We start from the raw sequence: 18,135 nt of genomic DNA on the forward strand, positions 1-18,135 counted from the left end.
GTGTTGACAACATATTAAGAGGTATTTATAATCTTTGCTCTTTCACATTTACTGACATGAAAAAGGCAGAATATCATAAACCATCTGAATATAATGCAGTCCAGTACAAGAAAACCACCATCAATGACCTTAATGCTAAAATCTATCTATCTATCTATCTATCTATCTATCTATCTATCTATCTATCTACATAATTAACTTAAACCTCTCTCAACAAAACTGTAACATTGCAGGCATCATAATTTGGATACAAACTGGATAAACTGGATAGATGACTGACTAAAGACACTACCAAAATGATACCCGACCCTTCTGTTTCATTTGCACATTTACACTGAACTAGTGTGAGATCAAAAAGCCTGAGCCAAAGGATGCTCTCTTTCTGAGGCATTTCCATCCTTTGTAAGGGGGGGTTGGGTATCTCAGTTTTCTCACGACCTGATACCGGCTGCATCGTGAAAGGACAGGACCGTGCTGGGAGGATTTTTTTTTTTTTTCTTTTTAGTTAATCATATTTGACCTCAGTGGGCAGTACTTATGGATGGCATGGTTGTATTATTGGTGCATGGCCTTTAAATGTTGTAGGAATTAGGCGAAGCTGCCGGTCGTCCGGCCAATCACAGACCGAGGTGTGGCCCTCGGGGGGAGTGGCAACGGTGGAAGGGGCGGTGCTTGAAGCGGAAGTGTGTCTCGGCTGATCTCTCGCTGTCATTCGGCCACTGTCGGTTTCAGGAGAGAGGGGCAGCCAAAGAAGCACACAGGAATCGGCTGGCTCTGTAGGAAAAGACAGTTAGCGAGAAAATAATCCTGAAAACCAAACGAACAATGAAACCGATCGAGTAAGGCTTGTGAACGAACCGCGGCCGGATATATTTCACTCATTGCCACGTTAACAAAGCTCTTTGATCACACAGTCCAGATTAGAGGCAGCAGATAGAGAGCTGTGTCATTGAGCAGGCAGGACACGTCAGGAGAAGGGAGGAAAAAAAGCTGACCGACTGCACTGTACGAGTCAGCTATCAAATCGCCTCTGAAAAGCCCTGCCTGACGCACTCGTTTTTTTTCTCAAGGACACCACCTTGCTTTCAAACCGAGGGACGGATCTCGACAGAGACATCGCCGAGGTCGAAGGTGGTGATCAGAAGGTGAAACGAAATTTTAATCGCCTGTATCCAGCCTGTCCAGCTAGCTAGCATTTATGCTAGCTGGTAGCTAGCTAGCTAACGTTAGCAACGGGTGGAAATGTTAGCTTGCCATGTAGTTAATTTAAACCGCTTCACTGTCGGCTGTTACCTGACGTGTAAAAAATGTAATAACGAACAATTAAGTGTGACACTGTTCATTTTATGACTTTCATCTGATACAGTTTGAGGTTGGACTACACGTACTCCTGACAGCTGTCAAACAAGGTCGAGTGTTTTTCCTCTGAACGTTAGGACGGTTTACTGTTAATATTCTAAACGTTCATTAATATGTTGTACAGCGGGGATCTCCTTAAGGTTACACTGCGGGTTATTCATTATATGTCAGCTGGTTTGCGATAGGAAAACGTCTCCAAATGGAGATTGTGTCGGCTCGACACAGCAGTGTTCCCAGCTATCTTGGTGGCTGCCAGCAGCTCAGCTGAAGACTTACAAGCTGGCAACGTCACGGGGTTATAATTAGCTAAAGATGTAATGTTAACTGGTTGGCTTTTTTCAACAGCCCAGAGTAATAAGGGTAGATTGTTCAGTGCAAGAAAGAGCTTATTCATGACAGTGTTGTGTGATTATCATATGTCTAGATATCCTCTGGGGGAGTAAAACAGATCCAGCAGAGAAAAAGATCTTTCATGTCACTAGTAAATGTCCATGGCCATCACCTAGTTGTTTCTAAATCCCTTGACCGATAGTGAAATGAGAGGAGCTGTCTGCTAACTCAGTGCATGCCATCCTGTGTGCTCTTCTCTCAATAGGACCAAACGATCACGGGATAGCATTTGTGTGTGGGGGGAGAAAACAAATGGGGGATTACGGGTTTGGAGTCCTAGTTCAAAACAACACTGGCAACAAGTCTGCATTCCCGGTCCGAATCCACCCGCATCTGCAGCCCCCACACCACCACCAAAATGTGTCGCAGAGCCCTGCTGCTTTCATAAACAGCACCACAGCCGCAGGGAATGGCACCACGGGAGGCTCTCCCTGGCTCTTCCCTGCCTCTGCCACCCACAACAGCGTGCAAGACGAAATCCTGGGGGGCCCGGAGAAGCCCAAAGCACAGCAGCAACAGGAAATGCAAGAAACGCAAGAAAAGCAGCAGCAGTTGTCCCCTGGGAGTCACCAGGAGGGTGGGAGTGGTGGTGGGATCATTTCAGAACTGGAAAAAGCCCGGTCAGAGGAAGCCAAGACAGACAACGGCACATCTGAAGGAAGTAACGGAAAGGAGAAGCAGTTACGTCTTGAGTCACCTGTCCTGACAGGCTTCGATTATCAGGAGACGTCTGGTCTCGGGGGAACTGGCCCGGTGCAGTCCAGTACAACCTCGTCATCACTTACTGGCTTCAACAACTGGTCAGCTGCCATCCCGCCGGCGCCATCAACCATCATCAATGAGGACGTCAGCTTCTTCAACCCAGCCTCTGCCAACAACGGGCCCCTGCTGTTTCAGAACTTCTCACACCATGTCAGCCCAGGGTTTGGTGGGAACTTCTCCCCCCAGATCGGTCCAGCGGCGGCCTTGTCCCAGCACCACCCGGCTCCCCCACCACACCCCCACTTCCAACACCCCCACAACCAACACCAGCAGCATCGACGCTCCCCGGCCTCTCCACACCCTCCACCACCCTTTCCACACAGGAATCCGGCTTTCAGCCAGTTGCCACATTTGTCCAACAGCCTGAACAAGCCCCCGTCCCCTTGGGGTCCAGCCAGCTACCAGAGCCCCTCTCCCTCCCCTGGCTCCTCCACCTCCTGGAGTCCCGGAGGAGGCTATGGTAGTGGTGGTGGTGGCTGGGGAGGGTCTCAGGGCAGAGATTATCGCCGAGGGCTGAACGGCGGGATGACCCCCATCAACTCTATTTCTCCACTGAAGAAGACCTTCCCTAATAACCATGTGGCATCCCAGAAGTACCCCCGAAACAGTCCTGCAGGCTTCAACCCCAAGTCCTGGATGGATGATGGAGTCGGCCGCAGTGATAACATCTTCCCCTTTCAGGTCAGTTTTCCTGTGATGGCCTCACTGTATGATTTAGCAATAATTCTGGCACACTATTCTAGTTTCTTCTTTGATTATGTATCCAAGCATGTGTGTGCATTGTGTGTGTTCATGCTTTTGTGTGAGAATAATTTTCAGCAGTGGCCGCTGGCTGCCTGAATGATTAAACATCAACGTGTCATTTATGTTAGCTGTTTATTACAGTATGTGGTATAGCTGCTATTTTTAGATGTGGGGGGAGGGTATGGATTTACATGAAGCATTTGTTACCGTGTTAGCTTCGAAATAAGTCGTCGGGCTCTGTACTTCCACAGCTGTATGTCTCTGATGATGACTAATGTGGCTCTGTCACTGCAGTGGTGTGTGCCACGTATACGAGCTGGGGGCTTGAAGTGAAGAGTGGGGGTGTGGGGAGTGGGGGAGGCATCATGGATGGAGAGGAGAAGATGGGGAGAGGGAGTTACAAATGGGGAAAGCGGGAGAGGGTGCAAGGAGAATTATCATAAAGGGATGGGTGAATGACCAAAAATGACAGGGGCTAAGATGTAAAGACAAATCCTGACACAAGAAGGCATCGTCGTGTTTTTTTTTTTTTATTCCAGCTAGAAGCACCAAAAAAATGCAGGTGATTCTGTGGATTTATGGCCCGAGCCTAATGCCCAATGATTTTTCAGGATTACCACTTTATTAATCATTCAGGTCGTGGCTGCCATAGCCTAGCAACTCGTTTTCGAAATGCCAGCCTATTAGTAGTTGCAATTTTGATGCCCAGGTCCACTTACAATGAAGATAGCGTGAATAATTGTATTATCACATGTAGACAACAGCCGATAGGATTGATGGGAAGAGGTAAAGGGAGCATGGAGATAAATTCACTCTATTGATCTAACTCATGATTGATTGTGTCGTTCCTTACAAGGAGGCGGGGTTGAAGAGAGGCAGGTTGCTATAGTTCCAGCTAGGCCTGATGACCTGATGAAAGACTTCTTTAAGTGCTTTACTTATCCTTTGCTTTCCTACCGATGGACAGTGTTCCTTTTGCTCTGTCAAATTAACTTCTGGTAAGTCATAGGTACTTGATTACCATCGGTTCCCAATGTCATCTTGGATGGAGCAGACAGTATTAAATTGTCTGAATAATTGCTTGTCTGTGTTGTTTCAGCTGTCTGTCAATAGCCTAACAACATTACTAATTGGCCTTAGAGACCACCAATGAAGGACTACTTCATTTCCTGGACATGCCCATCCATGGGGCAAGTCTATGTCGTAATCTCTATTTTCATGCAGACAGTTTTTTGTTTTTTTGTTTTTTTTTTCCAGGAATGAACTAATATCCTCCAAACAAGCAAACTAACTCAATCTAAGCTTTAGAAAGTGATACTTACTGTGACCTTTCCAGGTATTTCCCTATCTATACTTGGAATTAAAGACGCACAGTGCAGCACAGGTTAAATGATAAGGACAGTGTGCTGACATGTCTTGACATGTCTTGACATGTCATGACAGGTCTTGGGTAATGCTGCTGAATAAGTAGCTGAACTTAACTCTGAGCAGCTATTTACCATTAGTTAACAGCCTAATTGCTGTAGGTATGGGGTCATTCCAAACCATTCGAGCCTAATCCTTGTTCATATTTGGAGTCACAATATGGACTCTAATAAGCACCGTATTTCAGTGAAAATTCACATAAGGCCTTCTTAACAACAGGTAATGGTTACATGCTGCATAAAAACAGGGTATAGATGCAACTAGATCTGTAAGCAGATTTTCTTCTTATCAGGATTGTGATTCTGCATCCATTTTGAACAGTGGAGAGTCCCTACTTGTACGTCCCCATGTCGGATTTAAGCTAGCATTACTTTAGCTGCAGTATGTTGTTCTTCATTGTGGTTGAATTAGATCAGCCAAAGTAGCATTGTCCTTGTGCCCTGTTGATACTGCAAGGGCAGATGGAGGATGGGCAAAGAATGGCCTTACTGAGTGTGTGACTGATTATGTAAGTATAACCAATTTACAAAGACCAAGGAATTGACAACATAGGTGTGGAATGGAAATAATATGAAGGTGGTGTTGACACTTAACATTTAAACTATTGGACTTGTAATTGATAGGTCTGAGGTGATATAGATTGGTATTATGACAGCCACTGAACGTTACCTGACTCACAACAGAGCCATTTGCTGTGACAACAAGCATTGTCTTTCTGTGCGATGTGCTTTGTAAAGAGTGTTTTAAATATATCAAATTATGAACCATATATCATGTGTTTCACTGAACTGTAAACTGATGGTATTTTTCCGTCCCCTGTAATTGAATTGGAAAATGCCTCTGTTTGGTGTGAGGATACAGATCATGTTGCACCATTGAAGCTATCACTATAGAAACCGCTCTTAAATTATTCCACAGGCAACCAAGTGTCGGGTTCATTTGTCAGAGGCCTCCTTGGCGTAGTTCAGTCTTTAAGATCTGTAGGCCATTTCATTCCCATTCACTCCAGTTTTATTGCCTTTGCTGAAGAATTGCAATAGCCAAAATCGTCAGAACAGTAGCTTTGTTTTGCTCTCTAAAAACTGAACTCAAAATGGTGCTTGTCAGGGTTTGTCATGATCATGAACTGTTGAGATCACTGATGGCACTTGTTGCCTTACACAAGACACCCCGGGTTTGGTAATTGAAATACAGTAGCTCCTGTAACTCTGAGCTAAACATACCCCATGAGGAACTGTTGTCACACTGTTTCACTATAAGCTCTCTCCAACTGTCTCCATTTTAGCACTGACTTGACAGATGAAGGATGAGTGGCTTTTGCTTCAGAATTCCCATTCTTTCTGCTAGTGTGCAATCAAAGTTGGTTCATCATAGTGTCAGTGTCTTTGTAAATTTTTGGATTAGATGTGATTGTAACACACGGCTCCACAGAGGCAATAGTTAACTTCTATAAAGTAGCACTTCTGTAGCGTTTGCCGTTAGATGCCATTAGGAACACACATCAAAACAGCAATATGTCACTGGTGAGCTATGTTATGTTAACGGCTGGCTGTTAAAGCAAAGCTCTCTCTCTGTCTGCCCGCTTTCACAGAGTTTGGCATTATCTCGTAATTGCCTCAGGCCATGACATTCATTTATGTGTATATGAGCAAATGTGTAGATGCAATTTGAGTGCAAGGCCATATGCCATTTGGTGGATATTTTATCCAAGGTGGTGTATAGCACCATGGGGCACAGAGGAAGAAAATGTTCCAGTACTGTGGCTGTTGCTGCAGTAGGCAGGGCCACTGCTGTATTAGAGCAGCTTTAGTATTTGGGATGGGCTCCAGGCCAGGCACACTGCTGCTAACTGCTAATACACTGGTCAGCTAGTAACTAGCCTCAGGCCAGACATTTGTACCTTTTTAAATGCCAGGAAAGCCTTCCTTGCTTTTCTTTTTCTCTTTTCTTGCATTTTTTCCTTTCCATCCATCCAACCAACCATCCATTAATTATTCCTACTTATCCTTGAGGGTGGACTGCAGACAGTCCCAGCTGACATTGGGCAAGAGGTGGGGTACACCCTGAGCTTGTTGGCAGTATTCATACTCACGTTCACACCTACGAGCAATTATGGTTTCCCCAATTAACCCAACCTCATTGGATTGTGGGAGAAAATCGGAGCACCCAGAGAAACCCCATGCTAATTTTCTATCTTTCCTTGCTCCTATATTCCTCACCTGTGAAATCCAAGGTCAGAGACTTGCTGCTGTGTCAGGTATACTGGGCTCACTCGGATTTGAAAATTTGGCCTATGACCAGATCAAGACCTGCAGGGCCTGAAGGCGTGTAAGCCAGGACAGGATATTGTCTCAGTAAGCTACCTGGGTAACTGTTGGTTACAGCTCCTGCCTCACTGTTTGTGTAGCTTAGGTATACCGCAGCCTTCCACAGTGCTGTTATATGAGGGCACATTATTAAAGTACCTCTTCAGGTCTGCAGTGGAAACTAATGTTGAGCACCTGTTGTCTGACTCGCGCATTCTACTTCCTTGTAACCTCTGACTGTTTGAAAGGCCATCTAATCAATATGACAGGTCCTCAGGCGAGTATCAGAAATCATACCGTGATTGTCAGTGCCTATGTTTGGTATGAGACTCCCATGATGAGGACATGATCATGAAGCAAGAAGCTTCATCCTTTTCAGGCAGCCCTCCTTCCCTTTTACGTGATGCGTGCATGCAAATTCTCTTGCGTGCATGTCTACAAACAAACCCTCCGAGCCATCAAGCTGCAGCGGCCTGAGGTTTCAGCCATTACTTCTGGTCTTTGTGACATTGGTGTTAAATGAGAGAAATGTTTTTTAGACTAATGAGCGGCCTGAGCTGAGCTGGCAAGCGAATGACTCTGCTGCTCATACAGCCTCATTGTGCCCTTCTCACACCCTTGACAGACGCTCTGAAACAGGAAGAAAGGGAGCTAGTGTGTGTGTGTGTGTGTGTGTGTGTGTGTGTGTGTGTGTGCGCGCGCGCGCACATGCCCATGAGTGCATGAGCCCTAATTAGTCCCTGGCCTATGTCTTCTGCACATGTGTCTTAACAAAGGAAGAAGACAAAGCAGAGTCTATGTGGAAGTGTCATATTGTATTTAGCCTAGCTCATTGCATACAATAAAGGAGTCAGTTCAGTCTAATCCCCAAGCAGTGCAAATACTGCCTGAACCCCTGCCTCTGTTACTCCTGTTACAACCCAAATGCGCATGCACACACACACACACACACACACCACTCAGCCATTCGGCCAACACAATGTAATAGGTTGTTTCTGACAGTCGGAGGTATTTAATGTCATAGCAGGTCTTTGAAATACTTTGACCAGGAAGAAAGATAATCGCAAGAATCAAAAGCTCAACCTGCTTCCCTTTCCTGACCTCCTTTCTTCTCTTTTTACTTTGCCTTACCTCACAACCCGCTTTCCCTCTCTCCGTCATCGCCTTTCTTTCATCTGCCATTTTCCCTTCCCTTCTTTGCTTTGGGCTTCCTCTCTCTCTCCCTGTTTTCAAGGGGATGTGATTAGATGCACAAAAATAGGAGAAAAAATATTAGCCTTCTCAAAAATGAATGCTAGTCGGAGGGTGTGATGATCTTACGGGCCTAAAAGCCTTAAAATAATACAGCACGCTTATAGTCTTATGTGACTTACCTTGTTACTTTTTCCACTCCTCTACCCTTCATAAACATCCATTTTTCATTAACAGGCAGGTGTCATTGAAGATTAATGTTGGAGTTAATCACCCACAGCATGCTGTATTTAATCATTCTTTACTCCCCTACATGTCATCGAAATCTGTCGGAGGTTGCCCTCTCTGTTTTGCGGTTTTTCCCAGATTAAAACCTGTCTAGAGTCGAGAGGCTTTTCAAGCAGTCCAATCTACTTTTAGTTCAACCTCTTTTTTACTTTACAGTTAAACAGATGCAGCTTGAAGATGTGTAATTTTCTGAGTTTTTAGGAAGGGTTTGTACAGATGCCCACTACTATCATCTATTATGGATGTGTGACAGTCAACTAGGGGCATGTGAAGCAAGCAGCAGACTGTGGCATGGTTTTGGCTAGGTACAAACAGTAAAGCGCTTTGTCCGCCTTTTCAAAATTTAATCTGACATTATTTTCTTGATTAATCAATAAATCATTTAGTCTCTAAAACATCAGAAACCAGTTTCCTAGAGCCCAAGTTGAGTCATCATATTGTCTTGTTTTGTCAGACCAGCAGTTGAAAACTCAAAGATATTCACTTAAATAAAATGTGAAGACAAAGACATTAAGCAAATCCTCACCTGAGAAGCTGGAACCAACAAAATATTTGCCATTCTGACTTGGAGACAATTAAATGATCAAAACAGTTGCTGATCAAAGTTGTGTCAGTCAACTAATCCACAAATTGGTGCAGCTTTAGTATTCTCCAGAGTTCAGGTAGCATTGGCTAAGTGGCGTGGTCCCAAATGATCACAGAGTGGTTTATATAGGTAGGTCTCACCTCTTATAGAAAGAAACCAATTCATGCAGACAAAATGTATGTACTTCATATAGGGAATTTGAATGTGTCGTCATCAACCGTAAGTTGGCCACTAAATGTATACAGTATACACAGACGGAAATGTAGGCTAATGATATGCGTTTCATTTTGCTAGATCCTGGTAGATTAAGATTAGCTACTGTTTTGTTAGTTTTCAATTAGCATAGCATTAGCTAGATCATCTTTGTTAGGATGATTGTGTGGTTGGAATGTGGCTTGTAGATCTGAGAGTATCGTACCCACCAGTTTGCGAATTGGACATTGACCTCCACAGATTTAAGTTTTTGAATTGCTAACAGGTGTAGGTGCAAACACCAAACCTTTGACCTCTGACCACTTTATGTTTCCTAATTTGTAAGGATCAATATCATTAACTAACTTCACTTTTGTAATATTTCGCTCCTTTGCCTCTGCAGAGAGCTTCTCTTTATATGTATGGACATTTGGCTTTACATATTTCCAGTGACGCACAATTGACAGATTACATGACTAGACTGGTGACACATAATGACAGCTACTGTAGCTACGGACACTTATCTTCCAAAAATGGTGGCGCCACCCCAGAATGCTTTGCAATATCCATTCCCCATTGACAAGAATGTTAAGTTATAAAACACCATTAAATGAACCTACTGTATAGACCATGGTTATTGAAGCAAAGAAGCCCAGTTCAGAGTTCATGCCTCACACAGTGCCAGCACAGGATGTTTTTTTTCCATGTGTGCTTGAACATTCTCTGAGCACATGCTGCCTCTTTTCAAATTGATGGTTTCAGATTTAATCATGCATTTATCATGTTTGTTTAATCCCAGGACTTTTAGATCAGGTCAGAACATATTTGTTGATCCAGGGACACACACTGAAAATGGTGACAGGGCCTGGCAGAAGCACTTTGCCATTATCGATCCATCGTGCAGGTCTTTTTATTGACAGTCACTGTTAAAAATGGGATGTGTCTGACCATTTTGATCCATTTAGCTTTATTGGGTCATGATTATTAAATTTTTCTGCTTACCCACATATACTGGGCTACATTTCACTGCTGCCCGCAAATAATACAGTACAGTATGTACTGCCATGTCCCCTATGTTTGCAATGATGGCCTTGGGTTAGCATGGGCAAGCTTTCATAGATACGTATGATTTGGACTGGGCTGTAAATTGTGTGTGTCTTGCTTGCAGCTAATCTGTTTCTGCATCCCTGTATGTGACGAGTGGCCATGACTGTGTGTGCGTGTGTGTGTATTTGTGCACGCCCTGCAATCTGTCAGGGATGAGTACTTTGCTGGTCAGCTGGCCAGTTGTTGAGAGAGAGAGAGAGAGAGAAGGATGCACGAATCTGATGATTAATCACCCTCTGCACCTCTCCAGGCTAATGCTTAGCAACTGCAGAGCACCAGCCAGGCCTCATGTTCGCCATACAGCCACAAAATGAATTCCTGTTCTCCTGAAAAGGTATAAAAGGATTACCTTGCAGTATTACAAGAAAATATAAGAATAAGAATAATGACACCCAGTGAGAGCGTTGAGTTTTTTTTAACTGGAAAAGCAGGAGGAGCTTCTGCAGCGTATCTCCGAAATAGTGCACTTTGCTGCTATACCTATCTGTATTTGTCTTGGGTAATGTGTTTATGTGCTTGCCTCTGCTCAGTTACACTCACTAGTGGTATACACTTTCCACAGTAAGTAGTCCATCACTTGTTTCTGCCTCCCTTGTCTTTGAATGTTTGGTTTATTTGACCTAGAGCTGTGGCCTAAGTCCACATAAGATACTGAGGCGGATATGAGAAAATAGTAGACCTAGTCTGGCCTATATCCCTGTGTTGATATTTGTTTTGAGGGAGAGAGTGTGCACTGGGTGTGTTCTTCTACCATGTCATCTCTGTGTTAGTATGTTCCTTCCCTCAGTCAGCGTGGGGATTCTACACCAGCCAAATTTCTGGTAAAAATTTTGGCTACAGCTGCAGATATTTTGGCTGTTTCATCAGCCAGTGTGTGCCAGACATCCAAGCACACTCTTTGGCTGATCAGATAGTGAAAGTAGCTATTGGATTTTGGGAGCCACTGCAGACAGCAGACAGTAGATGAAATAGTGAGCTGCCTGCCTGCCTGCCTGCCCCGACCCTTGGTCACATGGTTCACTGACGCAGGTCTGTTTCCCCTGAACCCTTTAGCATTTGACCCCTGTGAAGTTAATGGTGTAACAAAGTATGCTATGAGCCTTTCCTCCCAAGGTGGTTTTGCTTTCACACCGTTCCCCACAGATGCTGGCCTAATGTTTGCAGCGAGGGTTGTGACCTGGTTGCTGGATAAATGAGTACATGCATAGATGCATTTGTTGGACAAAGTGGTGAATGGAAAGAGTGATTGACTATACAGATAGGTTACTTAGACACGTTGGGTAATTCTTGTTGTGCAAGGCCCGTCCATTATCAGTCAGGTCGAGGGCAGAGCTGATCATGCAATGTTGATGTCAGGATGTTTTTCAGACTATTCAGGAGAGGTGAATTTGACACAGAGCTGCATTGAATTATGTGTCATTTTGTCAGGACTGTAGATTTTCTTTTGACGTCTCACAGCTCATTGTAATGAACAGGCTTTCAAATGATGCCATGCTTTATTCCTATTGTTTAATGTAAATGTGTTTTTTGAACATCAGTCCACAATTGTCACTCTTCACTTTGTTTGCTGGAGACAGATGTGATTTCAAGTAGGCTGTACAATAGACCTCAATCATACCTCAATCTAAACTGTTGCGACTCCTGCTTATTATTCTGAAACTGCAGAACAATGGTGGCTGTTCTGGAAATGTTACATTTCTCTTAAAGGTCCAGTGTGTAGGATTTAGAGGGGTATATTGGCAGAAATGGAATATAATACAATAAGTATGTTTTCTTTAGTGTATAATTACCTGAAAATAAGAATAGTTGTTGTGTTTTAGTTACCTTAGAATGAGCAGGTTATCTACATAGTCGTCATCCATGGAGTCGGCCATGTTGTAGATTTCGTGTAATATATAAGAGGAACAGACCTCCGAGGATAACTTGGCTTCCAATAAAAGCCTCCTGAACATCTGGATCTTGAGTTATCGGAGTAAATAGATGAGCACACATAAGCTGGTGCTGGGCTAGCACCTGCATCTGCGATGAGCCAAACAGCGTAGGACAAATCACCAGGTCTGTTTGTTTTGGATAGCAAAAGACCTCTGCTCATAATTCAGCTCCCGTTGAAAATCTCCTAAACCCCTGAATCAGAAAAAAAGGTTAGCACATATTAAGCTATCAGAGAAAATAGGCGAGCACACATCAGTTTTTGGCCTATCCACGATGAGCTGAACAGCATCGGAGAAAGACTGACATGTAACATGAAACTGCTTTATTCAGTGTTTAACTGATTTTAATCACCTGATCCGTTTGTTTTGGAGAGAAAGACACCTCTGCAGATTATTCAGCTCCCAATAAAATCTCCTCAACAATGAACACTAAAGGAATCCTACCTTGGATTTTGTGCTTGGCACACAAATTTCAGCTGGTTGCAAACTGCAGTCCTCATCGCAAGATGTCACTTCATACTTCACACTGCTCAATGCTGTGCTTTTGCAGAGTGAAGCTTTAATATCTGCAACACCTCGCTGTTCACAAGTTTTCTAAGTTTCAAGAGGCATCATGTCATCATCTAAACACTTACAGTTCCCTGATTGGGCTGTCAGCATCTTGTCAGGCTAAATCAACTCTAAGCAGATGTCTTCCAGACTTAAGTGTTGTAGCAAAAACTGTACATGTATTCTGGCATTGTTATTTTACAAGCATGTATCTCAAACGTCCAACAGGTTCTCATTCTCCCTGTCCTTGTGTTGAATAGTTTTACTCTGGTGTTAGATTGCTCATGTGTGTGTGTTCTACATTACCACATACATCACTGTGTTTACACTGTTGTGTTTGAGAGTGTCTCTGTAGATAGCCAAAAAAATGGTTTATTCAGTGATATTATGCAAGTATTTTATTTATTTATTTATTTATTTTTTTTGACATTTTCACTCTAAAATAGCCAAGTGGTTGATTCAGTAGACACAATGGGGGGGGGGGGGGGGTTATTTCAGTCGTGACCAGACAGTTAAGAAAAAAAATCATGACTAAACATTTTAGTCACGATGTAGAGTTTAGTGAACAACTTGTAACCAGAAGAGTCATTGGCTCTGTGCACTGTGAGATCTCTGACGCATAAATGAGGAATAGAAACATTTTTTTAAGGTATTTCTGCTTTTAAGGTGGCATTGGAGAATGACTGGAAAAATGTGGAAGAGATAGAGGAAGGTATGAGAAAAAGCACGTGATGATGGGGAATTTTTAGCACCGTCTATAAATGTAAACAAAGAGGATATGAATTTCATGTTGTGGTCTTGAGCAACAGCATCTGTTTGTGTTGTGGTTGTTTTGGACACAAGGAAACCAAAAGAGTTTATCAGTTTGTTAACAAGTTGTTGTCAGAGGCTGCATATTTTGTTTGGCTGAGGTGGAGTCACGACAGAAGCCTTATCAGCATGGCACTCGGAGTGAGAGTGTGTGTGTGTGTGTGTGTGTGTGTGTGTGTGTGTGTGTGTGTGTGGGCACGTTTTTGATGTGTGCGCATATTTTGTGTGTACACGTTTGTGTGGTTGTGTGTTCTTGCACTTCATTGTGTGTGCATACAAACATTTCCAGTATGGTCGGTATGCCAAGGGTGCCCTTGTTTTTAGGTGACAAAGCTGTCACTCAAGATTTGGCTCGGCTCCTGCTTCATTTCTACTGCTGGTTTTACTGTTGTCCTCCATTATGCTTCCTCATTGAATGAGCGAATTTATTGCACAGTTAGTCAGTTAAGTTTATAAGTAACACAATAAACAATATAATCTCACCAGACAATAAGCCAGAGAGAAATTAAATACTGACAAGAGAAATTAAATTTAATGTTGTAAAAATCATTCTCGAATGCTTCACGCACCTGTGCCACAGAAATATCTCTGAGGTTTTTTATATTTTGAGCTCATGTTTGCAGCTAGAAAACCAAAGCAGGAGTCCGAGAACATTCATCAGAAGAAAAAGCCCCTTTTTAATAAGGCTTATTCAACTTCCTTTTATCTCAGTTTTTACATCGGTTTGCAGAATATATTAGCGAATCACTTGAGATTCCACTTATGTGGAGCTGGGGCCCGCTTCTAATTTATTTTGTTTGTCACTCCCGCTATTTAGGCCAATGCCAAAAGTGTCAGAATTTCAAATCAAGGGACCATCATGCATTTAAATCCTCACAATATCCTGGTATTGCATTTATTCAAAGCGAGGTGAATATTAATTGACGCAAAGGAAGCGAGACTTCATGTCTCTTGTATTTTTCTTTGAAACAAGCTCAAACTAAAGCAAGAATAATGTGAAAACACTTCATAAATAGCCGGGAGAGCATCTGGCTGCTCCCTTTTTCAAACTTCTTTTTTCAATTAATAGCTTACCTTGGTCCCGAGCATTCAGGCGATGTTTAATGACAGAATTGCAAAACAGTATATTTTTTGGTGTAAATTAAGATGGATGTCCTTGTCCTGCGTGTGCTCTTTGGTCGGCTTGGGTTAATTGAGGCAATGTTATATTAGAAGATGTAGATAAATCTAATTGCTCCAGCTGCTCCCATGGATCAGTTCATCTTTAAAGGCTGTTGGCTGCTGTGAATTTTGATTCTTTTTGGAAACTGGAAGTCTTGGAAGCAGGGGGAAAAAAGTAAATGATGTTTCTCCACTTTCTGTCCCCACTTCAGGAACGCACCAGGTCATTTGACAGCTTCAACATGAACACGCTGGAGAGCTCCCTGATTGACATCATGAGGGCCGAGCAGGACACCCTGAAAGGTAAAGCAGACTTTTGACTATTGAATAGGAAATGAACAACATTAACACACTTCAGCCATCATTATCTAGATGCATTTTAAGCACACAAATGTTGCACATAATGTGACATATTTCTGTACATGGCTTATACTATATTCATCCATGGCATGTGTCAACTCACCTAAAGTTGGGGTGCTTTCACACCTGCCCTCTCTGGTTCAGTTCAATCGAAGTCGAGTTTGTTTGCCCCCTAAGTGCGGTTCATTTGGGCAGGTGTGAACACAGCAATTGCACTCGGGTGCGCACCATAACAACCGGACGAGACCCTCTCAAAGAGGTGGTCTCAGTCAGGTTACAAACATACTCTGGTGCGATTCATTTGTGGTGAGAACATGTTCCGACCTCGATCCGAGCCAGCTGCAGTTGCATTATGCATCGTTTGGAATAAATAAGCACGAGCATGTTACAGTCCTGGAGGATTATTAATGTGCACCTCCTCTTGTACTGCCTTAATATGCACATTCAGCACATCGAGTGCATCAAAACATTGTTTTTTAGTTGCAGCCGCGCCTCGTTTTCAAACTGTATGGTTTGACTAAAGTGACCAATGCAAGCAATATAGTCCACGATGAGCAGCGCTAAAATCAGCCGCCGTAGTTGTCCCTCTATTGTGACATTAGAAAGTGTCACATTTATCTTCCAAGTGTACTCTTCTTCAACGTTTTGTTTACTTCCTGGATTTTTCCTGCATTCTGACCAATCAAGAGCAGCTTTCTTGTGCAAGGTGTTTGATCTGGTCCGTTTGTAAATGCTGCCTTGAGAACACAAACCAGCTCTCGGCAAATATGCTTAAAAACACTTGTTAAGCCTCCAAAAATTTTGTCAAGCACTTTAAAAAGATTGCAGAGTGTTATGGCAGAATACAGTATATACTATAATAAAATGAAATGTAAATCAGCCCTCCTCTTTCGTAAACATCAGACATATGTAATAATGATAAAAATAAGTGTGTAATAATTGTATCTCATTGGCCAAGCCAAGAGTGTTACACCTCAAGGTAGAGCTGTTAACTGCTCACGCACACTTATTCACAATTTAACACCAATTCTTAGCAGTTTCACTTCCTCCACAGATCAGATGTCTCGACATTGTGTCTTTCTTTAGTGCTGTGATCAACTATAATAAGAGAGGTCAACTCACACCTCTGTCTTCCTTTTCCTTCTCTCTCTTTCCCACTCTGGAAAAAAAAGGTTTTCTCACTTTTGAAAAAAAATTTAGTGCAATGAGTCTGACCTCATTTTCTCATGCATTTTGAGAAGGAGACGCAGAGAGAATACAGGGCTGATGGAAGCTTAGGCTTTGTATTTAAGAGGGGATTTGTGAGAGAGAGAGAGAGAGAGAGAGAGAGAGAGAGAGAGAGAGAGAGAGAGAGATGGGAGGACTTCCACTGATCTGAGCTGAGGTTGACGGCCATCATTAGTTTCTAACTATCACTTCCATTTTGAAGGATGATAATAATGTTCTCAACACAATGACGCACAGTTGTTTCTGTCCAAAAAGTCTGGCATATTCGTGATAGTCAAAAATAGTGTGAAGCAGTTTTTTTTTTATCCATTAACATCAAGTCAAATCAGGATGAACATATTTTCCACATCTTGCCAGCAGAAAGTGTGAAAAGGAAACATTTGGCTCGTAATCAAACAGTGCTTATAAACTGATGTAGGCTGGCGGTGTGCAGCACCTTTGCACCTTTAAGGAGATATTAGTCTGTTTCATTTCTGGGTCAGTACAAATCCCTGTCTTCCTGGTCTTTGAAGCTTCCTACTGTATTTGGATTTCACACACACACACACACACACACACACACACACACACACATATATATATATATATATATATATATATATATATATATATATATACACACACTCAGAGGTACAAAGAATGGATTGTTGCCACTGAAAGCACCATGAATTAGGCATCACTTGCAACCGCTATCGGCCCAGTTTCAAGGTCCAATTCACAAAAGATATTGTGTTAAGGATATCACAGCGCAAACATGCCCATTAGGTTTTGCAGCTGAGTGCAGTTTGCCCTTTTTGAGTCTGATTGCAATTATCCATGTGGCAAAGTACGCCAAGAACACAGTAGGCAGAACAATAGCTGTGTAAAGGAAAACAGCAATTTTCAGACCGTGAGCTACAGGTCTTGACCGACAAGGTGCGGAGGCAGACTTAAACTCTTCAGACAAGGAATGTTAAGGTGTTAGAGAGAAATTGTATTTGGGATTTAATATCCCAGTCTGGGATTGCTGTTGGTGCCACATGTTAGCTTGACAATCGGACCAACTCTCTGAAGATGCTAATAATGTCACTGTAGCTGCGTGTGGCTATTAGTGCTGATTTTTGTGAATTGGACTGTTTTTGTAGTGAGGCTCATTTGCATAGAAAAGGGCCAATTTTGCACAAGACAAATACATGTTACCTCATTTAAATATGTGCGAATAGCGCAGGAGCACTGCTATTTGCTTTGCAGTGCAGTGCACAGTCTCTTGTGAATGTACCCATCACACCATCACACCCCTACACCTAGCTAAAACTAAAGCAGTCAAATAAAACAGTTCTGCAATAAATCCTACTTAAATGAACGATATAATGTTCAGTTCCTGTTTAAACTGTTGTAGAGAGCTGTTGATTAAATTTTCTGGGGCTGTCGTTTGTGGTGCTGTTGAACTGTATACTGAGAGGTGTTAGTGTTATTCACAGTTGCCTACCCCCATTGCTATAAATGTGGTGCGTACAATGATAGAAATAGGTACACCACATTACAAAGTAGGAGCTAACACTTGTAATTGGCTGAGAGTCATCCATCGCAAACTGGACTCTAGCTCACTTGGATTATTAATTGATAGAGACTCGGCAATGGCTGTTACTGGCTGAATGGTGTTAGGCAACATTAGTCAATGGTAACCCAGAAGGGGGTTATTGAATACAGCAGGTAGTCAGTGTTTGTTGTTGTAGAGGGTGTAACTGACAGTAATTATAGATAGAGA

General features: G+C 42.8%; 1 protein-coding gene across 2 annotated transcripts in view; it reads left to right on the forward strand.

Moving 5' to 3' along the window:
* Window positions 1-715: 715 nt before the first annotated feature.
* cpeb4b (cytoplasmic polyadenylation element binding protein 4b) overlaps window positions 716-18,135 on the forward strand; it is a 38,477-nt gene continuing 21,057 nt past the window's right edge. For both annotated transcript variants that reach the window (XM_049591707.1, XM_049591708.1), the window contains exons 1-3: window positions 716-1,145; window positions 1,955-3,192; window positions 15,014-15,104. In XM_049591707.1, the coding sequence (XP_049447664.1) occupies window positions 2,002-3,192; window positions 15,014-15,104 (1,282 nt within the window). In that variant the 5' untranslated portion in view covers window positions 716-1,145; window positions 1,955-2,001. The remainder of the gene's footprint in view (window positions 1,146-1,954; window positions 3,193-15,013; window positions 15,105-18,135) is intronic.

Source organism: Epinephelus fuscoguttatus, linkage group LG12 (genome assembly GCF_011397635.1).
Source record: "Epinephelus fuscoguttatus linkage group LG12, E.fuscoguttatus.final_Chr_v1".
NCBI lineage: Eukaryota > Metazoa > Chordata > Actinopteri > Perciformes > Serranidae > Epinephelus > Epinephelus fuscoguttatus.